At 40.8% G+C, this 27,581-nt stretch overlaps 2 protein-coding genes and 1 long non-coding RNA gene across 5 annotated transcripts in view; 1 reads left to right on the top strand and 2 right to left on the bottom strand.

The window, feature by feature from the left end:
* Nucleotides 1-17,946, bottom strand: part of CD247 (CD247 molecule) — a 63,819-nt gene extending 45,873 nt beyond the window's left edge. Inside the window, exons 1-2 of one of the 2 annotated variants that reach the window (XM_087758017.1) lie at nucleotides 17,853-17,946; nucleotides 10,131-10,545 (exon numbers count right to left, since the gene is read on the bottom strand). In XM_087758017.1, coding sequence (XP_087614143.1) covers nucleotides 10,131-10,188 — 58 coding nt within the window. In that variant the 5' untranslated portion in view covers nucleotides 10,189-10,545; nucleotides 17,853-17,946. The other variant, XM_087758015.1, reaches the window with a different exon arrangement.
* A 2-nt stretch (nucleotides 17,947-17,948) lies between these two features.
* LOC148055666 (uncharacterized) lies at nucleotides 17,949-21,793 on the top strand. Its single transcript, XR_015704823.1, has 2 exons — nucleotides 17,949-19,489; nucleotides 20,103-21,793. It is a non-coding gene; the product is annotated as an uncharacterized LOC148055666 (long non-coding RNA).
* On the bottom strand, nucleotides 20,703-26,960 carry CREG1 (cellular repressor of E1A stimulated genes 1). Of its 2 annotated transcripts, XM_087758018.1 has the most exons (4): nucleotides 26,595-26,960; nucleotides 24,423-24,542; nucleotides 22,939-23,123; nucleotides 20,703-22,362 (listed from the first exon to the last, which is right to left on the bottom strand). In XM_087758018.1, coding segments are annotated over exons 1-4 (621 nt in total). In that variant the 5' UTR covers nucleotides 26,910-26,960; the 3' UTR covers nucleotides 20,703-22,361. The 2 variants fall into 2 exon arrangements, with proteins under 2 accessions (XP_087614144.1, XP_009465970.2); XM_009467695.2 differs by lacking the exon at nucleotides 20,703-22,362 and having other exon boundaries at nucleotides 22,938-23,123.
* Between the last annotated feature and the right edge of the window lie 621 nt (nucleotides 26,961-27,581).

Raw genomic sequence — 27,581 nt, 5'->3', positions numbered from 1 at the left:
AAGATACTTGCTAAATCTTTTTAAATAGCTGAAGCCCTCCTTTCTGGCTCCAGAAGATCCATCTCTTAAAGAAGCATCAGCGCACGTGCTGGACTTTCTCAGATTGCCTCTTCTGATTGTATTTCATGTTGCTGACTCCCTCAGATCCCTGCATACCCTTAAGATTTAGCAGCCTAAGACCTTCTCCTAAATCTTTCAGTCCTGTATAATTACATGTGGTTTCAGAAGTGGCAGAATCATCAATATATAAGCATATATTACCAGTACTCATATTGCTGGTATTCTTATATACCCATGCATAAAAGAACAGCACAACCTCTATGCCCCATTTTGCAGACAGCCTCACACACCGGAGCCTGCTTAGGCATTCTGGTCATGCTGAAATACAGTTGCTACTAAAGAGAGCACAACAATTTTTGCAAGGATGGATAGGAAAACTCTTAGACACTCCACTCTGTAGCGCTGACCCTTACTATAAGGCTCTGCAAAACAGGCAAGAACATCATTAAGTCTTCTGCAGAACAAAAATACATGTACTCCATGAATTGACTGCAAAGGATTAAACTGACTCTATAAAATACTGCAACTAAGTTGAGAATTATTTTCTTTTTTGTTGTATAGGTTTATCGAGATAACACTTCATCAGAAACACCTCCCAGTACAAATTCTGATGGCATATTAATTAGGGAATGTTTCTAGACTCCCATTAGAATTTCTCATCAAAACCAGCGAGCGTCTCTCAAATGGCTTAGCACGTGGGAGTCCCATTCAAGCTCCTGCTCTGAGTCAGACAGAATAACGACTTGAATCTGGGTTTCCCTCTTCCCAAACGCAGAACACTAATAACTCACAGACTTTGTTTGGTGTCTTGCAAAAATACTTTGGAAGGGTTTGGTTTACCCCAGCGGAAAAAAGCGGGGCGGGGAATCTTGCAAAGTTTTGAAGAAAGTTGCTTCCCTTTAAGTTCTATTTTAAACCTGATATTTGTTCTACTAAAGCCATCATGTCTAGCAAACAGACATTTGGCCCAAGATGTAAAAAGAAGAGCAAGAGAGAAAGGGGGCAAACCTGTTAGCTACTACTTTGCAGCTGAGAAAGATAAAATCAGATAAAAACAACTTGGAAAAGATGTTACAATAAGATAGGGCTGAAGGTTCATATCTGTAAGTTCTTTAAGAGAGTTATATAAAAAAAAAAGAAAAAAAATTGTCTCAAGCCTGAGAATCTGTTGCTGCTTTTCCGTCAGAAGAGACACAGCTAACAGCAGCAACAAATGCATTATAGCGCTGCTGGGTTTTGAGGCAAGTAGTAAAATAACACCTGAGTTATTAGAAGACATTAATTTAGCTGTATAAATAGACAGGAGAAAGCAAATTCCAGTTCCGTCTACTTCAATTTAATACTAGAGACATCTGAAATTTAAAAGAGAATTCAAAACGAGGTAAATTAAAGCTGCTTCTTCTAGAGAGAAGCAATTTTGCAAGAATCTCCTGTTTTTTTTAACATTCGAGTCAAGGAGAAACACTCGGAGATGTCATCAAAATGCACCCTTTGAAAAAAGTCAAGTAACAAACGCACTATGCATAACTTTTCACATTTCATTATATTTTAGGCAAGGCTCTTGCAAAAAAAAAAAAAAAAAGAAAAACCAAACAACTCTTGAAGATCTGTAGTTATTTTCAAACTTTTGGGGATGGACCATAATTTTGAAGTTACAAGCAGTCTTCATCAGAACTTTAGATCACATCTAAGACAGCATTGCTAATCATCTAGGAGGCAGTTGCCTTAAAACAAATTACTCTGAGTTCTCTCGCAAACTTTCTGTACAAAGAAAACGGACATGTCGTGCTATTTTCAATAAAATTATTCCTAATTTGCAAGGGAAAAAGAAATCCAAATTGTCAGCAAACTGTATTGAGCTTGATACAGAAAGCAGAGGCCATCTACCAGAACTTAGGATGAAAAAAGCAATCGCTCCATGCAGCAGTTTGGGCTTTCAAGTGACTGTATTTTATGGCTCGCTGGCAGTCCATGGCCACCCATCCGTGCCTTGACCCACACGGACCCGGTTACGGCACTGTGCTGTGGGTGCTAGTGTTCACTGCATAATTCTGCTTATATACAGCATGGTGTGCGTACGTAGGCAAAGCTCCCATCACCTCCCTGCTCAAACAGAAGTGAGACTGGGTCCTACTGAAAACATAATTAAAACTAATTTTACTGAAAGAGATTTAGAGATTTTTTTTTTTTCCCATTTTAGATGCTTATTCCGAGAAGCAAAATTCTAGGAAGCCTTTATGGCATATACTAGATGCTCATTTTTTAAAGTAACTGGAATGGCGTTTGACCTTCTGCTTGAAATCCAGACAGGTTAACCTTCTGTTCCACTGGGTATAATCATGCTCATAATACATGAATGCTCAGTTTTACATTTAAAAGATCGATAGTTTCAAGAAGTTAAAAATTAGGCAAGTTATGATGGGGTATTACTCCCTTTCCTTCTCAAGAAAAGGGAAATCTGAGGACGGTTGTTGAAAATGGTGGGTTTTTCTCATTTACTTTCACCAATTTTCTTTCAGCTTACCACCTGCAAAGATTTAATTCTTATAATTTATTCATCAGGGTAACCCCCCCAGCAAAACTTATGCAGAGAATCTACATGTCCAGAGCGATACTGAAAGAACCAGAAGCCCATTACTAATGAAGAGCATGTTACAGGTAAATGAGGAGAAAAAATTGTAAGTAACAAATAAGCATGAGGTCAAATCTATCACTAGTACAAGCCTCCAAAGTCAGTTAACTATCACATGGATTACTTTGGTTGCGTTGCTTTTGTAACTCTTCAAATTCCAACAAACTATTACGTGCTGAACCAATATTAATAGCACAAATTTTTGCATTTCCTGGGAAATATGAAAATAAAGATTTATAATAAAAAAATCAAATGGAAAAACGCATACTTACATTACTTCATTCAGCACCACTCCCATACACTTCTGAAAATCTTTTATTACAAATTCCCTGAACAGGTTCTAGTCTATAATGACTAAGACTTTAAGAATGAGTTCACCTGTGCACAGTAACTCAGTCAGGTATCATACCTTTAGGTCATAAACCATAAAATAGCAAATGAATCCTGAAAATTAGCAGCAAGCTGTTAGGAAGAAATCTGCAGAATTGAAATAACATTCGTTACAAAAATTATCAAAAGAAACTAATTTGCTACAAGACATTTTATGAACAGAGCAACTATACTCGGAGTAATTCACAGAATTGTTTGCTTGCTTCTTAGAAAGTATCTTTAGTTGAGGTAGACTTTTTTACAAGGTACCAATTACATAATATTTCTCTCTCTCTCTGTATCCTGTCTTCCCTCCTTCAGAATATGGTTCTTAGCACAACTTGCAAGACTTTATTCTACTTTTCAATCTTCAGAAATGCACCTGCATGCTTGCACAAAGCACTGCTGAAATTACCTTACTTGCATAAAAGCCCAAAGTGATGATACTGTGCAAATTCACGTCATGGAGAGAGAGAGGGAGATGACGCCACATAATTCTGGTAAGACTTCTTTCTTGCAATTGATTTTACATGGCTGGACGGGGAAACAACGTATATCGCAGCAACACAAAGCGGATAGACACAGAAATTACTTCTCCTACCAAAGGTTTGATGTTGGGTTCTCTGACTGAAGCTTGCTGATGCGTGACTGAAAAAATGATCTAATATTATAGTCATTATATGGCTATAATGTATAATATGATAAGAGTCAGAATTTTTCTTTGCAAAAGTTTAAAATTCTGCTGTACTAATTGTGAGCTGTAAGATCCCAGCCCAGGAATCCAATTTATGTATAATTTTTAAAGACGTCATTCAAACCATTCAGCTATTTCTGAATGACAAAACAAACATTTGATAACTAAGAACATGCAGTATCTAACGTTAGGAAGTTGATGTTTGCCGAGAGTATTTAAAAAGTGACATTGTCGCACTATACCAAACTCTTGCTTCAAATTGTAATACAGTAATACATTATTGTATGTTAATTTTTAGTTTGAGCTGAACTTCTATATTAACTAATTCAAAGTAAAAATAAATGTTTTGCAAACAAAGTATCTAATTAGTTTGGGCCCTGCTCCTATATACAGATGCGGGCGCAAAGAACCTCCATCCACTTGCAGGGTCTGTGCAAGTACGAGGGTTTGCTCTCACCCATCTAATAGCTACCAACTAGACATTTTTCTGGTTTGCCTCTCCCGAGCCTCAGTTTGCTTTGTGAGGCGATATACATCATGGCAAATTGGAATGAATTTACAATACCTACTTATGCATTAAATATTTAGGAAGCATTTTTATAAATATATGGCTCTGTTTATTTCAGGTTTGGCTGTCATGCAGATGACAGCAACATTCTAAGTGAAATGAATGCAAAACATCCATGCTCCTGGCTGGAACAAACCGATTATAAAATTCAGATGAACAACCAAAAAACAGGTTTTTTAGTCACATAGCTCTTTCCTTTATTCAATGGCCAATGTACACCTAGTTGAAATAAAACACTACCCAAATTAGTATTCCCTCATTAATTTCCTGGATATCCCATCTCATTGCATTAGAAAAGTGTTTCAGTGCATTGCTCTGACTTTTTTTTTTATAAATAATAAAATTTGTTAATTCGTTTTTACAATTCAAATTTTGGGGCTCTTCGGAAAGCTTCTCTAAGTGTTCTCCAGTTCTAAATGTTTGATATACTTTTCTTTTTGACCAGGAAACTATCTTCAGTGCTTGCCAACCACAAGCATTGCAGCATCCTGAGGCAGGCTGGCCTATCACCCCCCAAAACAGCAATTGCCTTAAAAAAAAAAAAAAAAAAAATTGTAAGTGACAGGTTATATAGCTGGTTTGCTCTTTTTCCGTTTCTGGAGCCATGCAGGCTTGCATTTTCAAGGTTTCCTTTACAAGCTAGAAAATTAGAAAAGTTTATTCGTGGTGAAAGTTAAGATTTTCACCTAAGACAACAGGCTTGAATTTTAAATAAATCATATATAGTGAGATTTCTTAAAAAAAAAAAAAAAAAAAAGTCTTGACAACTTAGCCACCCTCTAGACTTATTCAGTGTGTCCTACTACAGCTTATGCTATCATTTGTTGAAAATTTACCAACCTTTTTCCCTTGTCAGCTTCCATCAAATTCTAATTTGGTATATATTTCACCTCCATATTATCCAAGTTTTCAAAGAGTCATGTTATCATTACGGCTTTTCCTTCACTTCAAAATACAACCAATTAAAAAAACGTTCTGCTACTCAGAAAAAGGCAGGATATAGACTAAGTTTTCACTAAAATTACATCCCATGAAAGAAATAGGCCAAATAGTATTTTATCAGGCTTCGCAACCTGCTTGCCAGAAGCACGATGTTTAACATACTCTCACATACCAAAAGTACGTGAAGATGGAAAACTCCAAACTTGCTGTTCTTCTTCTCGTAAGACTTGACAGACATATAACAAAATATCGAGAACCAAATACATAAAGGGCTTCCAAAGGTTGATGTTTTATTCCTAGGAAACTTGTAGGGATTCAAATATTTCAAACTATATGGTTCAAAAATTGAGATGGCTTCTATCCCTTAAACAGAACTTGCATAGACACCAGTGCTTGTGATCTCTGAGGCTTAGGAGTTAGATGTTTTCACTTCTATTTTTAATAGCTAAATTGTCAAAGGATTGACAGAACTACACATCAGTAAGTCTAACTTTCACAGAGATGGATATATCCATTGTATGCGGCTAAATAACTGCACTTCCACTGTTTCCCAAGATCTGTGCATTTGAGTGAGCAGACTGAAGAACTGCAAACTAAGCTTTTCATTTGCCTGCACATTGTTATATATGATGTTATAAATCAGTTGCATAGGACAAAGTGGAGTTAAATGCCTTCATTGCTTTCCTGAAAAAAAAGTCTGATTTGGACTGTTATATTTTAAAAGCTAAAAATACTATGTATTTTTTACAGTAGCAGACTGAATTTAATTAAGAAAACAATATTCAAAACCAGTCTCAACATATTACATTATACAGCAGTGCAAATCAGAAAAATCTGCAAAATTTCAACTTCTCTAATACTCTGAAATAGAATAGTTTTCTTAATGCTAAAAAGAAACATCAGCGAACCTTTAATTTAGCTGCTGCCCAAAGTCGTATCAGTAGAACAGTGAAAATCAACAACATGCCTACAAGTACACATGCACACAGACAAAGTAAATACCTTCAACAGGATAAATATTTTAAGAATTTAAGAAGTAGTATCTTCCATTCACGCCACCCTAAAAACGTACTCTATTTTCTTGCCAGAATAGCTAATGCATCTTACAGTTCTACATACAATATACACATTCAAATATATGATGAATTGGAGGAGAGAAGGGGGATTCGACGGTTATCTGCAATTGTGCAAGCAAGTATTTTTTTCTTTCTTTTTTAAAGGGAGTTTGGTTACAGTTTGGAGCTAGTTAGAAAACAATTTATATATACATATTATACATATATATAAATATCTCTTTTCTTTCTTGCTTATAGGTTTACTCATGGTGCTAGTCACAATTCATGTTTGTGTGAATAACAGAAAATGGCTGTCAAAAGCATTCCTCACATGAACATTCATTCATAAATCAAGTTCTTGTCCCCTTTAAGGTGATAGTAAGCCTCCTATTTTTTCCCCCCACTTTGGCTTTTTATCCACCTAGTCTTACTTAAGAACACACACAGGAGAAATATAAATATATTTTCAGATAGCTTTCTCTTTTTTGTATATGCTTCCCATCTAGCGTACACAAAAAATCAAAAGGAATGTGATCATGAACTTGTTACTTCACTCATTAGGAATTTTGCTTGGAAGGGTTCAGATAGAAAGCACTTACTCTGTAACAAGCATTAGAGAACTGAATATAGCACTGCAAGAGCTCAACAAATGTCCCTTTACAAAGAAAGGCTACATTTGCCTACATTTTCTTCCATTTGCTAATGTGCCAGTTCATTGTTTTTTTCCATGAATTATTAATGAATCATTGTGAACAGGCAGGAGAAAAAGGAAATAAAACATGTAAAATTAAGCCTTTAGATTTCCCCCCCCCAGGTGTAACAAGAATTCAGCTAGAACTTAAGACAGCGCATAAGGACATGGGGATGGTAGCCAAAATAGTCTGTATTTACTTGTTTGTGTTTCCCAGATAGGCTTGTAAACAACTTCTAGTTTACAAATCTTGTAGCTTGCAGACCTGCTAGGTCATCTGATGAAAAAGAAGGAACAAATGAACCCTAAGACGTATTACCTGTCCATTTTATGTTCCTGTCCACGAACCGATTGAAAAAAGGTTCCTGGCATCATGGCACCCAATGGGCAGAAGACACAGTTATGCAGAGCAGCAAAATATTGTGAAAATAAGCTGTACAAGTAATATCTGCCAAAGGCTGACACGTTCTAGTTTCCGCAGAGTTAGCAAAAAACAGGACACCGTCCAATTCTGTTTAGCAGACAATTCTCAGAAAAGTGATTTTGTAAAGAAGTGAAAACCGGGGAAGGGATGTCCTTGAAGAACTCTTGCACATATATTTATATACATGTGTGCGTTGTGTATTTGTACAAGTCAAAGTGTCATCTCATCAGCTTTAAAAAAAAAAAAAAAAAGGGAGCAATTCTACAATATTGCCCACAGTACTGTTTTATTACCATTGAAGCCTGTCATACTTCAGACTAAAGTCTCTGTAAAATATACAAAGATTTTTGCCATTTTAATTTTGATATTTGGGCAGAAGTCTTTTAATATTATTCTTATGTCTCAATGAACAACATGATTAATCAAGTCATCTGCTCAGAAATAATTTATTTTTATGCACTTTTTAACAGAGGGGTTCCAGGAGAACATCAGCTGAACTTCCAGATACATAATTTTGTACCTTAGAAGGGGGAAACACAGAAAAATAAATGTGTATATGATATGGCTTCCCTCTCTAATTGCTCAGAGGCCAAGTTTGAGCATTCTGAAATTTGTGGTCCGGTGTCAATAGTTCAAAATCTGCATCAGAATTTGTGGCCCATCTCTAGAATTACATACTTTAAAACAACTTTTTCCTCATACCTGACATATTCACTTCAGTACACAAAAGATCAAAGGGAAAGGCTTTGCAAGTTCATCAGTCCCAACCTTGGTAGCATCTTTCAATGGACCATTTGAAGAACAAGCACAAAATGCATTACAGTGACGTGGAATGAACTCACTGTAAGGTGGTATGCAGCTCACTGAATCTCTGTCCACTCTGAGCTTGTTTTATGAAAAAATAAAAGTTCACTTCACTCTAAGAAGGCTTGAAAACACTCCAGGCAGCAGCAGATCTTCGCTTCTGTTCATAGCTCTGAGCTGAAAAACCCATCTGTTTGGTCTCATCTTTGAACTAAATTCATGGTCATCTTACATTTTTTGTTACTGTGTATTTTGCAACAATCACGTAGCAACAATTCCACAAGTTTTGTGCTACATTTCTTTTATTCTACCTGTTCTCTTAGGCTTAAATACTACTTCGAACTGTTACGGATATCCGATCAAAAATACTTCCCCTCAAATCCACAGGCAACCATCTCCAAATCAATGGCAATAGTAGCCTGTTCAAAATTTGACCCCATATATTCTTTGTGAGTGTGAATACCCCCAAGAGCTTTGCACCAGAGACCCCTACAGGGCTAGCTTTACCCATCTGCAAACCGTATTACATATTTTCAATAAAAGTTTTCTGCTAAAAGTGTACAAATAGGAGCCTGAACTACTGATATCTTGTGACAGATTAAAAGGAGAAAATGCAAAAAGATTTTTTGCGGACGCATTTTGACCTAAAGTAATTTCCAGACGTTTATAGCCCTATACGCATCTATCAATACAGAGCAATGTACAAAATATAAGTACCAGAAGTATCATAATTAAGTATCAGAAAGGGGGAGAGGCCCCAGAGGCTGAATGGAGGATGAACAGAAGGCATGCCTTCCACAGAGCATACGACTCTGCTTAAAATCCCCCTGAAGCACAACCTCCACAAATTACCAGAACTAGTCCCACAGCGTTCGCAAGTGGCTGTGAAACCTTTCTCTAATCTCCAGAAAAACGTTCAAATAAAAAGTCTGTGGTAGTAACCAAGGCTCTTCAGTGTAAGTAAGGGTGGTATGTTAAGTACATTCAGGACGTACGTTGTGGGGGAAAATCTTCCAGTGAATTTTGCTTTAATACATGCTCAAATGTGGCCTACTAATATTGGCTGACTTCTCCAAACTCAGGCTGAGGCCTTCTCTGGATGTAAATTCAATTTTCTTGCTCTTTTGACCTACAAACCTACTAAGAAGCACATTCCTCTCTCCCGAAATTAATGTGACTTTTGAAGATTCGTGCATGCCAAAGCTGCTTCATTTTCTGCCCAAGTGGGGCCAGTGTATACACCACCACAAGTAAATATGTAAAGGTCAAAATGACTTCATTTTATGCTGCATCTAGCAGAGACAAGCATGAAGGCAGAGACACAAAAGGAAGGACCCTATCTTTTTTCTCATCACCTATACCTCCCTATTTCCAGCCTGCCTGGTATGCAGTTTACTGCAAACCAACTGCTCAACATGCCGTTACGAGCAGCGTGGCTGTAATTTTACCTAACTAAATTAAAAGCCTCTCTTGTGCAGATTACTACAAGTGACTAAATTTTCATTATTGTATCAAATTTCCCCTTTTAAATCACAAGGAAAGCCGCCCAGGTGAGGGCCGAGAGCCTTATTTAATTACAAGTTGCTGTTCAGCTGCGGCAGTCACTCCAGCAGAAGAGGAGGCCGTACCAACAGCAATGGCTGTCCTTGCCTCCTCCTCCCAGCCCTCCGGATGGTCTCTTCATAGCAGGGCAGTTCAACACAGCGAGTCCTGCCGCCCCATTCACAGGCGGCCGTGACTCCAGCCATGATTAGGAAGACAGACGTGGCTGAAGTCCTCATGCAGATACCCTCCTGCTACCAAAATGGTGGTGAATCCACCACAGAAACAAAGCGCTCTTTCCTCAAAAGAGCTCTAAAACAGCTCCTTGTAAAATAAAAGCCTGCCTTACCTGTAACGGGGAGCTGTGCCTGCAGGATGGCAAAGATCACAATCCTCCTCCACTTCATCTTGCTCACCCGGGTGGTGCTGGGGAGCGGGAGGCCGCAGGTGTGGGGCGAGGAGGAGGAGAAGAAGAGGCACCTCCACGGGCTTTGCTCGTCTGCGGGCCCCCGCAGGAAGCTCACCTCCTATGAGGGCTTTCGGAGTCCACCTGCCGGCAGCGGCGCCCAAGCACGCGCCTTCCTCTGCCTCGCAGCCTGAGGTCTGGGGTTTACATTCTTGGTATTGATGTTTGGGGTTTCCTTTTGTATTTTTTTTTCTTTCTTTCTCACTTTTGCAAGATGGTTTTTGGTGGGGTTTTTTTCCAGTTTCTCTGATGGTTCCTAGGATGTCCCAGTCAGCAGCTGCTGATCTCTATGAGGGGCCTAGAGAGGATATGTGGTATCAAATTCAGCCTGACTTCAAAAGGGACACTATATAACTATGTCCAGTGTGCAGTATGGCACAAATAGAAGTTTAAAATTGTAAGTTATAGTCACTCCTGAACAAGTAGCTGGCTAAACTGGTAAAGATGTAAAGTTCATTTCTAAATCGAATTGAAATATGGCCTTACCATGAGAAACTGGAAGTGGCTGCACTCTCAGGGCTACGGGGTGGCCGGCATCAGGGAGAGCTGGGCTCTGCCCGTCCTCGCAGACAGCGGCCACAGGACATAAAACACCAGCACAGTCAGTGCTGCCCGGCTCATTTCAGTTGTACCTGTCTATGAAACGGAGATTCCTTTTGATGTGAACACATCGCATCTTCGTGTTTCGAAAGAGCGTCAGCATGTGCAGAGCTCTGGAGCCATTTTGTCCTCTGAGCCACCGCAGCCCATAGGGTGGAGAGCCTGTGTCATCTCCGCGGGAGAGCACAGCGTGCATCTCCTCCTCGCTTGGCTTGAAACGAAAAGCTTGGCAGCCTCTAGCTACACGTGCCACTCCTAGCTACCGAGTGGGCCATGAGATCAACCTTCTTGCTGCTTGAAGCTGTCCTCTAGCGACAGATCCCGAGGCAGACGGGCGCGCCCCAGGAGCGGCATGAGTGGTTTGAAGGTGACTGCATTCTGGGAGCTCACAGGGCTTTCCAGCCCCATGTTGTGGGCTGGTCCGTTAACACGGTCCTCGCAGCGACGCAAAACGGAGCAGGTCTGCCTGGCAGCCATGCTGGCGAAGCCTGGTTTCCCGCAGGGCCACGTTCTCCACCCAGCACGATGACCGCGGTGCCTCCCACGCTGCCCTAAGCCCCTGCCACCCCCGGGCTCTCCCGTGCCTGCCTCCGTGGGGCCCGGCAGCTGGGCACGCAGCCCCAGGTAGCACATGTACGTGTGACTGACTAACCCAGCAGCCCAGTGTGAAAGCGAAAATGCCCTAGTTTTTCTGCTGCTCTGAGGGGACTAATAAGATCGCTGCAGCTAGCTACACAAAACCACGAGCAGAACCCGTTGCGTTGGAGTCTCCTTTGTTTAGCTGGATTGATGTTGACCCCCCGGGTGAAAAGCGGTTGGGGTGGTGGTGAGCGGCAGGGTGAGCCGGGAGAATCACAACGCCTGTTTCCTTGCGAAGCCAAGCTAGCGATCAAATTGGGCGGTATTAAAGCAGCACTCTAGGCAGCGGTGGATAACCACACAGGCAACAGAAAAAGCACGCTTTAGCAGTAACCCAGCAAATGTCACTCTGGAGAACGCTTTGCACTACGAGCTGGAAAAACACAAACTGATTTGTGTTAACAATATTAAATCATTTCATTATGCTTTTACCTGAGGACCTTGCCATGCTTTTCAAATTAGCCTTACTAAAGCCAGGGCAGTTAAGCTTTTACAGATAAAGAAATTAAGTGTTAAGGGAGACAGGGGAAAGAAGGAAGACAGGGAAAACAAGGGACTAGAACTCAAAGAGAATCAGGGACACCTGGGAGTTGTTTGGTTTTCTTTTTTTTTGTGGTGTTTTCTTTATAACAAAACAAAAAAAAAAAGAAAAAAAAAAATCAAACCAACCACCACGGAATTTTTAAATGCATAGGGAAAAAAGCCAGGGGAGAGCTAAGCTGTGGTTAGGGGTACTTCCTCCTCAACATTTCTCATTGCATTATTATTAAGAAGCAGCAGCAGCTAATAAAAGGATTCATTTAGGGCAAGAGAGGGGAGAAGAAACCCAGCATAATGAGATGAAATTAAGAAAGGTGAAATCTGGAGTTTCAGAAAAGCCTTCCTGAGAAGGAGATATTAGACAGAAGTAATTTCTCCAGCAAAGTGTTAGGGCATTTATATGAAACCCATACCGCTCGACGCAGTGATGCCAACTCTCACTTTGTAAGAAACCTCCCATTATTGTGCTCCTTTCAAATGTGAACAAATAAAAATTTTCCCTTTTATTAACAGAAAGAAAAAGTACATTTCAGACAACTGTGAATTAGAAAAGCTTGAAAACATGACTTAGATGCACCCTAAAGCCTGAAACTCAGCCTCCTCCCCCCGCTCCCCATCAAAATACAACTGGTCAACAGAAGATTGCTGAGTGTTTACAATAGCAATACTACTAATACATTTCAGGATCAGAGCTTAGGGCTGGGAGGAAGGACAAGTATCTCAATGAATAATTGCCTTTTTCTTTCCATTTCTAATTCTTAGAAAAGAAAGAGGAATGTGCGTCCCCAGCAGGTACAGGAACAAGATTGGTGGTAACTATTTCCCGATAGTATGAAGACAACTGGCAGGGTGAGAGTTATTGTGCGTATAAGACATAAGGATTTATAGTCTTTTGAAAGCAAAGTAAATTGAAGTTCTTGGAAGAAGGAGACCAAGAAATTTGTCACCTTGCTGTCTGCAGTAATGAAGGCTAATACACTGATAAACAGTATTATGCTTTTATTTAATAATTATTATATATTGTACCAGCCAATACCAAAATTATTAGTATTACTAGTATCAAAACCTAGTGCTGCACGCCATTCTGTGATACTTAGACTTTACTGCTGAGCCTCTGCTCTCCCCCGGCCTTGGGGAGGGTTTTCTTTGTGGCTCTTCTACCCCAAAAGCTGCAAGGGAAGGCTGGAGATGGGCTCTGACTCGCCGCCAGGCAGAAGGCAAAGCACTGCCCATGAGAGCCACCATGCATTGAAGCTGAAAGAGGTGTCATTAGTCCCAGAAATGGCTGTGCTCGGGTTCACGGTCTATATTCCAACACAAGCTGGATAAAGCCCTTTCTGTCCACTTCCCCATGTAACAGAAGATTGGCTGAAATAAGGAATTAGTGAAGGGAAAGAGACCCCTGTTCCCACTGCAGGCTGCCTAAATCTCACTGACACCTTATCAAAAAGCTAAAATAATATCATATTAGTTACTGATATTTTTGGGTAACTATTTTCAAAGGAGCAAATGGCACTGCTCATCACTATTCCGCTGACCTGTCTCCTCCTGTTATTGATCATAGCTTCCCCCTCCAGCAGAAAGCCAGCAAATTATCACTTTATTCAAAGTGTTGAGGCCAAAGGTAAGGAAAAGGAATGAAGAGCTGTATAAGAAAGGGAGATTAATGGCAACAGTAGGCACACTGAGAGAACAGCAGTTGGGCCAGCGTGTTTTGATGTCTAGATAGGGAAAGGTCAGAGAAACAGAGTATATGGACTTCATTTAGAAGTGTGGGTAGAGTCAGAAAAAGCCTTTGCATGACAGTGCCCCTAGAAATTCTCTCCTCCCCATCCCTCAGCTTTTGAAATAAGGCAAGTTTATCATTATAATCTAAATACAATGAAAGTATACAAAAGAGCAATCATGCTTGTATTATGAGTTATTCTCACAACAAAAAGCACAGAAGATGCAAATCACATGAAGTCAAGGACTACAGAAAAAGAGAAAGGGGAAGCGGTCTCTTCTCTAGGAAAAAGCTTTTCTGTGCTCATACAGCTTGCAATTACGCGATGAGGACTGATTTTCTTAGAGCGTCGTCTTCTTTTCAGCCTATTTGGTCTTTGCATCTCTAGGAACTACATAGCACAGTAAAAACTTCGGCACCTCCTGCCCACATTGTGCATTACGCAATCTCATACGTGCATTTTTACCAACAGTTTAAGCCATACTGATGTTTCACTTTACTCACTTCAGTCAGACCGTAAGAACTTTGTTAACACTGGACTAGAAATGAATGCCAACAGTAGTTCAGCTGAATCAGCAGCTATTTTTCTCAATACAGACAAGGCCACAGTGGAGACATAAAACCCTCCCTGCTGGGTTAAGAAAAGCTCTCAGCTAAACTTGACTCTTTATCTAAACATCCGGGTGGAGGAAAGTGCATTTCAAGAATTACCTGCACTGGGAAGACTGCAAGATTTGATCTATGGTTCCTGAAACAGAACAGGTCAGGGAATTGAAGTGGTCCCCAAGTACAACTCAGCTGTGTTTAATGCTGGTTAAGGTGCAGCTCATTATCTGTAAGGATAACATCTTTCAGAAAATAGACAAGGTATGCATTCAATTGGTTCTGTGCATCAATATGCCATTCTTTCTCTGGACACAAGAAATCCTGGAACAGCTCTAATGCAAGGGGCTGATTCATCCCCTGAAGCATCCCCTTTTCACGCTTACTGGTTATGCTTTGACTGTACTATAAAAAAAAGCAGCAGGGTTTGCAGTTTTAACAGGAAATAAATGAAAACTGAAAAACAAACCCACACCACAGTCAAGCTGCGGATTAAAAAAATAACTACACACTGCCCTCTGGCTCATGTATTGCTACCACAGAGAGCTTGCCTGTAATCATCACCGCAGACTGCTGGGACTGAGAACAGGTCAGCCATCAGAAGTTCTCCTAAGCCTATTTTATACAGTTAGTACTTGCAGGCAAAATTAATACCTACATCACCTGATAGAGGAGCTGGCCAACTTTAGAGACGGGAGAATCCAGACAGACAGCAGAGTCTTGCCCCCGACCCAGCAGGGATTGACGGCTGTAGTACCAGAACTAACTCAAAAAGTATCAAAACAATTTTTGGAAACGTTCACACACAGATCATGGGTGTTAAGCAACAATTTTCTCTGGTGAGCAAGCTGCAGCCCCCAGCAAGGGATGCCATTCACACAGTAGACTTAATACACTGAAAAAGTCTGCTGTTTACAGTGTGTAAGCCCACAACTTCTATTGACAAAATGTTGCGGACTGACAGTCCTACATTGCTTCACTGCATTTCAATGCACTGTAGTGCCTTACAGTGAAGCTTCAACTGGGTTCAACTGTGCTAATCCCCTTGGACTGCAGCAATTAATACTTATTTAGTGATAATTGCTGCATTCCAAGAGGATTAGTCCCTGCCCTGCACTTTTGCCAGCATTGCAAACAGAGAGCTGGAAAGAAGACAGTGTCTAACTACGGACCTTGCTTTGCAGCTCCCAACAGGGAGACAAGAGAAGTTGGTCTCGCTATAACTGCTCCCCTCTGTGTGTGAAAATACTGCTTTTCCAAGTCAAAAAACACTTGACTGTCACTACTCCTTGCAGCTGCATTGTGCAAATAGAAACCCTGCCACATCCAAGGGGGGGGAGAAAACAGACACCTGCACAGTACCATAAAGACAAACACAGCCATGAGTGTATGTTTCCTGTGGGAGATGATAAGCAGGCCCTGATGCAGTGTAAGAACAAATTCCTATTCATTATCTTGGGGTTTTTTTTTTGTGACTAGCAGTCTCCTGTTCCCGCTACAGTCTTAAAATTTTCAGTGCAACATAGGTTTTGAAAACCTATAAAGGAGATGTTAGTAGAAACTTAAAACGCACCTGCGCTGAATACTCAGTTTTGAGAATACTGAATGTGTAATGGTCCAATTCTTTCCTCCCCAGTGAAGCCTTTATGATCTGCTCTGGATTTTTTTTTTTTTAATGCACTGGAAAGACCACTGCTTACGTCATATCTTACGAAGGAAGCACAATGCTTCTCCTCCTTTAGGCTAGCCAAGCTACTCTTTCACATCATTAACATTTTCACCTGTTAATTGCAGGTGAATTTCCCTGATTACATTCCAGCACATGTAGAAAAATTCTGGGACTTTACAATACTTTTATATTCGTGAAAGACACATAACCTTACTGATCAATTATAGTCTGTACAGCCATGCAAGAAAACACTGAAGGTGCTCTGTAATTAAAAATAGCATTTCCAGAATGTGTGTTTAGTGGTAAAGACAGATTTTAACACCTATGACAAGTATCTTCATTTCCTTTATTTTCTTCCCCTCTTCACCCCTAACACATACCTCTTCTGCATTTTTCAAATGCTCATCTGGGGGAAAACTTAATGAAATGAACTGAAATTCATTTAACCATTTAAAACAAATCAAAAATCCAATTCATGCTTGATTAGGCAATTGTTTTTGGCTAAATGACAACAGGAAAGAACTACACGAGGTTCTTATAATAATATACTGCAGGTTTTGTGCAATTATTTCTATATTTTTTATCCCTAAACAATTTCTTCATTTCAATCTAGAAACAGTTACTTTTTAATACCAGGTGATGTTTCATAGGTTCCATTGGCATAAAACATTATAGAAATACAAAGTATCTTAATTTTTTCACATAAATATACATGCTTAAATATGCAATTACATACATGCTACCTAGCATTTCTTGAAAGTCTGTCTTTCTCCATGTTTGCACACACATACACATACCCTCTGCATAGCTTTGTCAAGTTACTCTGTGTTTGCAGCAACCAAAAGTCATCTTGTTTTTAAAACAGTCATTCCTCTCATCTAAAGGTACTGAGATGATTTACAAGTATTTTACATGAATCCTGCAAATTGGTACCAATCTACATTTTATAGATAAGGGATGGGGGGGTGGGCAGTGTAAGGGTGCAAAATGAGTAAGGTTACAACCTGAGTCAGTGGCAGTAGCAAAAATAACGTGAAGTAGTTCTAGACCTGGTATGGGTGCACTGACAACGTTATTGAGGTTAAGGGAGAGACTCCCCTCTCTCGACAAGAACCGCACCAATTGTTGGATCTGCCGCCGTAAGTGTGCCATCTCTTTTGTTTGAACTGGAGAAAGTATGCAAAAGCAAGCCTAACAGCTGCAGGAATCGGAAGCAAAGAGTAACGGGGACTTGTTAAGGCTTTTCTATCTAGGATATGAAGAGCTAGAGAAAAAAATAATTCAGAACAATCACTACAGCTATCAGGTTCTTTGAGTAAAAAGAAAACATCCACTAAATAATACAAAATTTCACCCCTTCAGATACTAACTGCATACCTGGTCTCAGTCAAACAGAAGACTCCAGGCAGCTCTGCAACCAGCACAATTAACGAAGCTCAAATATTTAAAAAGCGTGACTTTCGTACCTTTAATGTACATGAACTGGGTTTTGTTTTCTCTCTTGAGCTCCCAACTGTCATGAGATATATAGAAGCTTTGTGGCTTCAAGATCACACTATCCATTTCAAATCTAAATCGAGTTAAAAAGTCTGACAAAAGCAAGTGTCCAGACAACATGGTTACACACCTCATTTCCATAGAAAAGTGGGCTATGAAGAACATTGACTACTACAGCAAGAATGAATGACCTTTACACACTAATCTTATTACACTATAATATTCAACACACAAACTCTAAGAAAGCCACTAGACACAAAAGTTCTTCAGTCAAAAAGCCCTGGGAGCAACTCCAAGAGTTTTGCACAAGAAGCTCGTGGACTCAGCTTACCAGCAAGGAAAACAGAGTTGTCAGGGAGCTCCTCCAGAGCAGGGGGGCTAGCAGGGCCGCGACCTCGTCACCAAGACACACAGTCCCACGTTACCTGGACAAGAAGAGCAGTCGGGTGACAGCAACCAGGGTCAACCAGAGCAGAGGCAGGTTTGAGGTGAAGTCAGTGGGACTAGGCAACGAGCAAGGGCCTGAGCTCCAGCACAGCCCCCCAGCAAAGAGGGGAAGATTCAAAGCAAGCTTTCCCCAGCTCTGCCTCACCACCCAAACACCTGCACGTAGTCAGGGCTGGCCTCCAGCACGGGCAGCCCAAACCACTAGAGAAGGGCTGGGCAGGGCTCAAACAACCCAACAAGATTAATCAGCTGTTGGAAATTACAAATCAGAATCAGGTGGTTTAGCTCAGCTAACAATAAGCCTAAGCCAAAGCATCATCAGGCTAACGAACACCCTCGTTTTGGATTCTTATAGTTAGTAAGTAGTGAGAGAAATACACACTATTGAGTCTGGAGGTGGCTGCTCCCAGTCAATGTTCCGAGGCGTTCTACACCTGTCTCCATTTCCTTTACTAGAGTTTCTTAATTTAAAAACCTTTAAATCATTTTCATGGATATTACTTCTGAGCACTCCACAGCACAAAATGATTACAAAACACAAAAAAATGATGACTGCTCTTTTTTTAGCAGCTACCAGGCTGCTGTGTTTATGGAGGAGAGCATTCATAATGTAAAGCACTGTAGAAAAAGAATTTGTTCGTATCATGCCCCCTGTCGCATGCTTTTGCAGCATCTTTGAGTTATGATGAATTCAATAACCGATTTTAAGTATTAAACATTTAACAATCAACCAGAATGTAAGCCTACGGCACCCTCTTGTGTTCAACAATAATATAGCAGTTTATTTGATTTTGAATCTTTCTAGGTTCAGTCTGTTGTTATTCAGGAAAAACCTGTTGAAGACAAATTCATCCATTAAGTTATGATTAATACTTTTTGTATTAATCTGATACTCTGATTGAGCTACCTCTATTTTACTGTGAAGATCACAGATACAACACTAAATAGCTAAGAAATTAATTCCAGATAGAATTGAATAAAGGATTAAAATAATACCTGATATACATAAGCTCTATTCTGTAGCAATGTAGCATGTCGCAAGAATTTATTGGACATAAGTCTTACATTAAAACACAAGAAAGAAACTGAAAATCAAGAAGCAGAAACACAAACATGCCAATGAGCAAGATTAGTAGACAAAGGAAAAGCATAACTGTATCATTAGAGAGCCAGGCTGAGATGATCCTAATTAGATTCCCAGCTAACAAACATCCCGTGACTTAGTGAGGTGCCTAAGGTTATTATTATGGAGACACTGAACTTCCAGGGCACGGAGAGTGACTTCATGACTCTTTAGAATATGCTCAGATACGTCAAGCATGCCGTGGCAGAGGATACACATAGTCAGAAGTCAAAACGCTGATTCATTGTTTACAGCTGTACTAATTTCTTATACTTGGCCTCTTCTATTCTAAGCCACAATATTACTTCTGGATATCAGGAAAAAAGGAAACATGCCCACCAGTGAATTCCTGCATGAGCCTAATACAACAAAGGCAAGCACAGGGAGAAGAAAAGAAGGTGAGGAGAAACAGGACAAAAGCTGATGACTTTCTTGAGCTACTAATATTTACACACGTATTACTAAGGCAGAAAAAGAGAGAGATGTTTAGTATGATTGATACCCTAGTCTGCTTTACATGCCACTTCTACATACAAAAATATCTTTATCCAAGTGTTTAATGAGATGTGTAGATATAACAACTACAGATAATTCTTCTCTGATTAACCCTCAAATCCATCTCTGTACGTGTAGCTTAAACATTCTGTTGTTCACCATTTTCCAAAACAAACATCTGGCTCGGGTCCTCTCAAATTTCAAATGTAAAGATATTTGGATGATCTAAAATTACTCCAATAAAATCCAGTAGTATTAAAAAACTGTTTAAGATGAATTGTTACCAACAAAGCCCTCCCTCTCCCAATCAGAAAATACTTGGGAATTGGTACCAATAGGAATATCAAATCCAACAAGACAACCAGAAACAAAACAGGATTATTCACCCTCAAATGAAAGTGATTCTTTTAAACGTGGCATACAGGTTTTGGCTGGCATAAAGTTAATTTTTTTTTCATGCTAGCTATGTTTTGAATTTGTGACAAAAACAGTGTTGATAACAGGACAGTGTTTTAGTTATTGTTTACACAGAGTCAAGACCTTTTCTGCTTCCCACACCACCAGTGAGTAGGCTGGGGGTGCACAAGAAGTTGGGAGGCGACACAGCTGACCCCAACTGACCAAAGGGATATCCCACACCATATGACGTCATGCTCACTATATACACCTGGGGGAAGAAGAAAGAAGGGGGAGGGACGTTCAGAGTGATGGCATTTGTCTTCCCAAGTAACTGTTAATGCATGATGGAGCCCTGCTTTCCTGGAGATGGCCGAACACCTACCTGCTTATGAGACATTCATCTAGGTATGTAGAAGCCCTAGCCAGAAGAAATAATCAAATAAGGCTTCATCGTATTTATTTTCACAAAGTCCACTGTTATTATTTTACATTGTTTCACAGTATCAGATGCAGAAAAGAAAGTGAAACACAAAGATGCTTATTTCATCCAAGGAGGGAAAGCCAGGCGTAATAGGGGTGTTTCACCATTTACCCTAGCAAGCGTATAAGACTCCAGAGCAACAATAAAATAAGAGCTCTGAAGAGAGGGTGCTTGTGTGAAAGAGTGTGAGGGAGAGAAGTATTCTTGAATGTGAAATAAATAACACTCGACACCACTTGTCCACTTGTCAAAAAATATTTTCATTTTAACAAAAGCCCAGTATCATCAGTCTCACACATCAGAAGTTATAGAGTGACATGTAATGAATTCAATTGTCCCCATGGAAAGGAGCAAGTCCATACCAGAGGAGCGTTTGAGTTTCCACAATTGTTTTGCCTTATATAAAAATATTTTCCAATTTCACATTTAATGTCAGTGTTATCTTAACATAAATTGGTTCCACATTCTAAGTCTTTTTGATCCTAAGTTAATTTTCAAATAGTAGAGCAGAATGTGTTCGATACAGTAACAAGTACCTTTTTTCCCCTTGCAGAGAAGGAAAACTTAATAAGTTAAGTCAAAAATACTTTCACAAATCATTTCAGTATTTGAGAAAAGTAGTGATATAACAACAACATTAAGATGTAGAGATCATTTGACATGACGAATTCCACTGTTCTATACACGGGTCTGCCTCTAAGGAGTCTAAATTCTCACATTCTTTACTCTGTAAAGTAAGTAATATTTGCTCATTGTAAAATCAACTTAATTGTTCATAATCCCTTTTGGATATTTGTGAACTTAACACATAGGAGATGAGAGAGGATGTAAAAAGGTGTTAATTTATTTTTTGTGGTTGTGTGGGGCTTATTTTAACAGAGAATTAATTATGCACACCTTTCATTAATTTTCATTCTCTACAAGTCATGAATCATCTGTGTCATACTGTATTGCTTTTTTTCCTCACTTCTCGGTTACTAACCCAAAATTGCTGTGTAAGGCTTCCAAAACCAAAAATCTGCTCAGTTCTACTGTTGAGGGTAATAAAAGCTGTTACATTGCCATCTGATCAGACTAACAAAGCTGAAGACTTCAGAATCCTAATCAGAAAACATTTACCCTTTACAACATTCTCATTGAATTTACAAGCCACTACTCTTCTTATACTAAAGTCAGATACTTTAGGTATTACCACCCTGCTTCTTTTAAGGAGTCAGGGCATTTAACCACTTCCAGCTGAAGAGTTACCAAGAACTTACCATGATGTATACATACAGTTTGCATGAACACAATTGTATTCTATAGCACATTCAAAATAGGCAGCAAATTAGAAAAATGGCTCAAATGAGGGAGTGTATTAGCGTGCAAAGAAAATTCTTAACAGAATTTGGGAACTCAGCGTACCATTTGCCATTGTAATAGAAGCAATGCTTTCCATTCCACAGTCAGCTGAGCCATCCTGTAGTACTTTGCCATAAAGGTCTAAACTAAACTGGTATTAAAAATAAAACTGGAGCGTGCTCACAAACAGCTATTATTTAACTAAGGCATTGAAAGGTTTAGAACTGGACTAATCCTTTAGTTTCCAGTAAACACAGCCTTTCTGAATGCAGACTGTCAACAGACAGACATCTGTCCAGAATCACACCCAATGAATAAAATTTAATTATGGCTTATGCACAAAGGTTTTTGAGTATGACAAGATTCAAGCTATGCTAGTTAGTGAGAATTTCCATTTGCTTCAGAAGGGTTATACAAGCTCATTAACAATGCAAGGTATTTGATTTTTTGCATTATTAATTCAGCTCTACAATACGTAGGGAAAAAAAAAAATCTTTCATGAAACAGCCAAAGTAATTCATTTGTATATCAGCATCACCAAGGATCTTCTTCCACCTACAAGGAGTAAGAATAAGAGTGAAATTGAATGCGTAAGTGTTGACTGTGCTAAAATGTATTTCAAAGTTTTGAAGACTTCGTTTTCTGCAGACAACAGAACACAATTTCTCTATACTTCAATATCGTAATGACAGATTCAAAAGCAATTTTGTTTTCAAAATATTAAGCAATATGGCTGCTATCCCATTAATTCAGGTTCATAAATGCTGAATAGTCTCACTACTTTTAATTATTAGACCAAAATATCATCTGTCTTGCAATTAATTCAAACAGAGGACAGTGACCGTGCCCAGTCTATGAGTCCTTCCTCCCAAGAAACTGTATTTAAGCTGAGGTACAAGTGCAGTTAACCAGGGATAGTTCTATAGATACTACACTTGATATTGTTAAGTAGGTGGATCCCCTATTCAAACATATCATGATTTCAGACGCTGCATCCAGTAGACTACTTAGGGAAAAGACATAAATGTGTATAAGAAACAGAGACAGTTAATATACACTGTTACTAATAAGGAGAAGTTTTACAGGTTCCAAATATAATGACAGTTAAGCATGCAAAACTTAAGTACTTACTAAGGCTTGACGCTGTAATATTCTTCTGGTGTCACAATTTTCAATCCACCAAAGTAGTCCAGGACCCAAATATTGGTGATGTTGAACTTGGCAAAGAACCAATTATGATCCTTAGGCCAACTTTCCATTTCAGGGTGGCGACTGAATAATGCTTTTTTTGCTACACCTGCTTCTGAGTCATTCACCTAAACAATAACCAGCAAAATATTACAGTAAGATACAGTCATGTGACAACGAATTTTAGCTAAAAAACCACTGCTGACTGCAGTGTGCTCTTTTCAGTTTAGCCATGTCTTGTCCCAAAGGACTCATTACTGTGGCAGAGTCCACTCATCTTCACTGTGGTGTACAACTGTACATGAGACAGACAAAACCTCCAAGGTAGTTGCTTTTAATATTAATCAAAAGGGTGCTTTTAAAGTAAGCAAGAGCAAGAAGGTACTTCATCAACATAAGAATAAATCTTTCAACAAATAACAAAACAGAGAAGTATGGATTCTTGCTGAATTATTACACCGCAATGCTTTAGATGTAATTTTACCTCGTCTGCACCTGCTCACTCGAACAGACACAAACAGATCTGACTGTGTTCAGATGTATGCAAACACACACACACACAAATAGGATGACACAACAGAATCTACAAGAGAAGGGAAGCTGAAATGTGTGACAGCACTTAATATACAATGTGCAAATGTTTAAAGGGTTAAATCAACAAGTTATTGCTCCAGGTATAGTACAAGAGGAACTAATCAAATTAAACAATTCCATTACTGATGAGAAACCCACCACAGCAATTAAAGCATTGCTGGAGTGTACTGTACAAATATCTGAGGTGTGAAAACACCCAACAAGAATTTAAACTATCCTATAAGAGATAAATGATGATTAGTCCTCATCCTCAATCATTATCCTCACTAATGGGATTACGATCTTCAATGATTAACACATGCAGTTCTAAATTCCTTCTACAGGACACCAAAGTACTGGAGCATGAATGAATACTGCCCTGGCAGTAACACCACCAGATAATACAATGCACTTTTTCTGTCTCTAATACCTGGGACGTTATAGCTCAGGCTAATATTTACTTTATTAAAGCTTCAGAAGCACATGTCACACCACACGGATCAAAGAATTTAACTGAGCAGAAGAGATGGAAAAACCTTCACACTTCATTCACAAGAGAATTGTCTTAGACTTCTTAGTTTCAAAACAGGTCTAGAGGAATAAGGGAGATTTCCTTCATTACAATATTGTCCTCCCAAGTTCCTTGCTAAAGACACACCAACACAGCTCCTGCAAATATCAAAGGGTAACTTCATTTTCCTCACACAAACTACGAGCTAGCCTTCTGGTATCACGGCACATAACATCTCTTCATATACTTTCGCACAGAAATTCTAACCTTTCTCTTCTCCATCCACTAAACAATACTATTTGATGGACGTAATCTTGTCCAGTGTCAACTTTCAGCTGCTTACCTTTACAATGCTCCCACAGAAGATTATGTGGGCACAGAGGGGATTCTGGGGATCATATCTGTGCTTCTTGCAGTAAGGAGTCTGTGCCAAAGACACAGTTAAGGAGGCATTTGAATTGATCTGAAAGGCAAGTAGTAAGAGAAGAGGTTTACACACTTTTGTGAGAAAAATGTCATACCCACCATATTTTCAGCTTTTGGTACTTTATTCAGCTCAGTATTCCCAGTAAAAAGAACAAAGCTGTCATCTTTTCCTAACTATATCTGAAAGCCTACTTAAATGAGCTCTGAATCTGAAAGAAAGCCCCGTTTAGAAGTGTGCTGAAGTTTCTTAGCATAAAACATAAGCCTCATGAAACAGCACTCCTTCAAACTCTGAATTCAGTATACAGTCTAGCTATTTCACATTCAAATAATGATATATTTCAATTACATACATACAGGACAGCATGGGAGACAAGACATACAGTGAACTTAATGAAGTTAAATCTGGTGGAAGGACAAAGGGTTACTGAAATGTAACCGAGTTTCACAACTGTTGATGAAATTAGTTAAAACACAAACACACACACCCGCTATCAAAACAAGCCTCCCCAAACTGGTCAGCTCTTTTGAAGTTTAAAACAAATTTTAAAAGTTAGGTTTAAAAAATCCTGAGTGTTTAAGTAAGATGCCTAACTTGAAGAATTAAAGAATCTGTACCCGATGATTGTTTTTCTAAAATTAATTTGGTGAACACAGCTTGAAAAGTATTGGTGCAAAACAGGATTGCCTACTGCAGAATGTCACACGCTAAAGTTCATTTTCTGCCAGCAAAGAAAGTTTATGTGCTTTGGGAAGTTTCATTAAAAGAGCTCATCTCAAAAAGAAACTCCCAAAAGCCACTTAAGTGCTGTGTAGTGCGGTACCCCTGAACTGGTACACAGGAGCCACCACTTGACTCACAGAACTGGTCGGAAGTTGCTTAACTACAAAACAGCTGAGGCATGATTATTCAGCACTATCTCCTGCCAGACCTCTCCCTTACACGTGACTGTCACAGTCAAATGTTTCTGCCCTGTAACAGCGGAGTAAGGATCTGTTGGGGAGCCTTCTGAAGGAAAATGTTCCTTAACAGTTCATACCGTGATTTTTAGGTTATTCTCAAAACAAAAGTACGTAGGCGGGTTGGAGAATGAGATACTGTACAAGATGAATTAGGCTTTCTGCAGCACTTAGATACATAATTAAGCTATTTTAACATAACAAACTAAAACCTGACAGGGAACAAACAAAAAAGGCTTACAGTAAAACAAAGTTTGAAAAATTCGTATTATTTGTGTTTATTTGTTTTACTAATACTGTACTAGTTACTAGAACAAAAGGGTTCCCTTTAATAAACGATGCGTACGATCACTACTTCCCTAACTTTTTAGCCAACTCTCTCTTGACCACAGCCAAGCAGAAGAGGTGAGACAAGGCCAATTGCACACACTTAGAGCCCCAGCATCCCTGTCTGCTGCCATCCTTTGGGCACTTGCCTTTATTGTAAGCTCCAGAGATTTAATTACTAGTCTTTCAGTAGCCTGCGTAGGAGCCCTCTTTGCTCAAGCCCCACACCACCAATTTCGAGTCCTTTTGATATTTTTTGTGAGGTTCTCCCTGTTTAAATATTCTGTGGGTCCTCATTTCTCTACCCAGTGCTTATGGAAGCTTCAGCCACTTCCTCTACCAGAGTGCTGCTTCACAATTTTTCAGGCCGCGGTCAGCAGGAACTTCTTAGGAGGGCTACTGCGTGTCCACACAGACAGTACCGCTTTACATTTAGGTGGTCAAGGGCTCTTAATTGTCCCCGGGGCTCCCAAATGAGGCGACATCCATGGAAGCGGCAGTTAGCACCATCACGTTGCCTGCAGAAAATGCTGGCGTAAACCCTGACTCCTGCCAAAGAAATCCCAACCACCACTTGCTGCTCAGACGCAAAAGCAGAGGCAACCAAGAAAAATTCGACATTGCCTTAGTAACCTGCATGCTTCTCAGTTTTAAGCCTCTTTTACCGAGGCCCCACTTACGTTTGCGGCTGACATACCCCAGTGCCAGAGCTGGTTTTGCGGGACCCCCCCTCCCCCGTCCGCCGGCTGAGGGGGCCAAACCCCGCCTCGCCGCTGCCCGCGGCCCGGCTGCTGCCGCTCACCTCCAGGTCCTGCACGGAGATCTCCATGTCGGTCAGGTAAAGGTAGGGGACGCCGCTGCCGCTGAAGGGCCCCGGGGGCCCGTCGCTGAGGGAGAAGATGTTGGCGAAGGGGTGGCCGCGCAGCCCCTCCTGCACGGAGAGCGTGGCCAGCGCCCCCCAGTCGCAGTTGTGCAGCACAAAGCGCGCCATGCGCGCCGCCTCCTCCGGCGGCGGGATGGCCCCGCCGGCCGCCTGCAGCAGCAGCAGCAGCGGCTGCAGCAGCAGCAGCAGCGGCGGCAGCAGCAGCGCCACGCAGAGGGGCAGCGCCGTCGCCATCACGCACCCGCCGCCAGCCGCCACCAACTGCCCCGCGCCCCCAGCGCCGTCCCCCACGCCCCCTGCACCGCGCGGGGAGGGGCGGGCCTCCCTCTGCTCTCCGCCAATCGGAATAACGCTGCCCGCCCTCCTTCACCAATGAGGGCGCGCCGGCAACAACCTTGGGAGTGGGAAAGTAGCCTGTCCGCTGTCAGCCAATGGGCTCGCGATGTCCGGTCTCTTCAGCCAATGAGAACTGCTGGGAGGCGGGGACAATCCCCACAGCTCTCGGCGGTAAACAACTCTGACGGTTCTGCCGCGCCGTCGGGAGGGGAGGGAAAGGGGGCGGAGCCACTTGTAGCCCAGCAGCCAATGAAAGGCCTCTTCAGAACTCTCTGCCAATCACGTTCCGCGGGCGGCCCCGCCCGTGACGTGCGGGGTAGAGGCGCGCGCAGGCCCAGTAACGGCCGAGGTGTTCGCGAGGCGGCCCGAGCCGGGCAGTTGGGCGGCGGGCGGCGCTGACGGGTGGCGCTGGCGGCTGCGGCTGCTGGCGCCGCATGTGCGGGCGGTGCGAGGCGGCCCACGGGCAGCTGCAGCCGGGCCAGTCCCGCAGAATGGCTCTGCCGACGTTCGGGCACCCACTCGCTTGGAGGCGGTCTCTTTTGCAAAGTCTGAGTGACCCGGCATGGGTCA

Source organism: Nipponia nippon, unplaced genomic scaffold, assembly GCF_047370975.1.
Source record: "Nipponia nippon isolate SJK-2023a ecotype South Korea unplaced genomic scaffold, ASM4737097v1 scaffold_2, whole genome shotgun sequence".
Lineage (NCBI taxonomy): Eukaryota > Metazoa > Chordata > Aves > Pelecaniformes > Threskiornithidae > Nipponia > Nipponia nippon.
This window is presented reverse-complemented; position numbering and strand designations above follow the sequence as displayed.

What these genes read in the sequence shown, in the direction of transcription:
- CREG1 (XM_087758018.1), bottom strand. Translation starts at nt 26,909, where the DNA reads ATGGCGACGGCGCTGCCCCTCTGCGTGGCGCTGCTGCTGCCGCCGCTG. An exon ending in TCTCCGTGCAGGACCTGGAG is followed by an intron (nt 24,543 to 26,594) that starts GTGAGCGGCAGC and finishes CTTGCCTTTCAG; the next exon opens with ATCAATTCAAATGCCTCCTT. An exon ending in TCTGTGGGAGCATTGTAAAG is followed by an intron (nt 23,124 to 24,422) that starts GTAAGCAGCTGA and finishes GTTATTGTTTAG; the next exon opens with GTGAATGACTCAGAAGCAGG.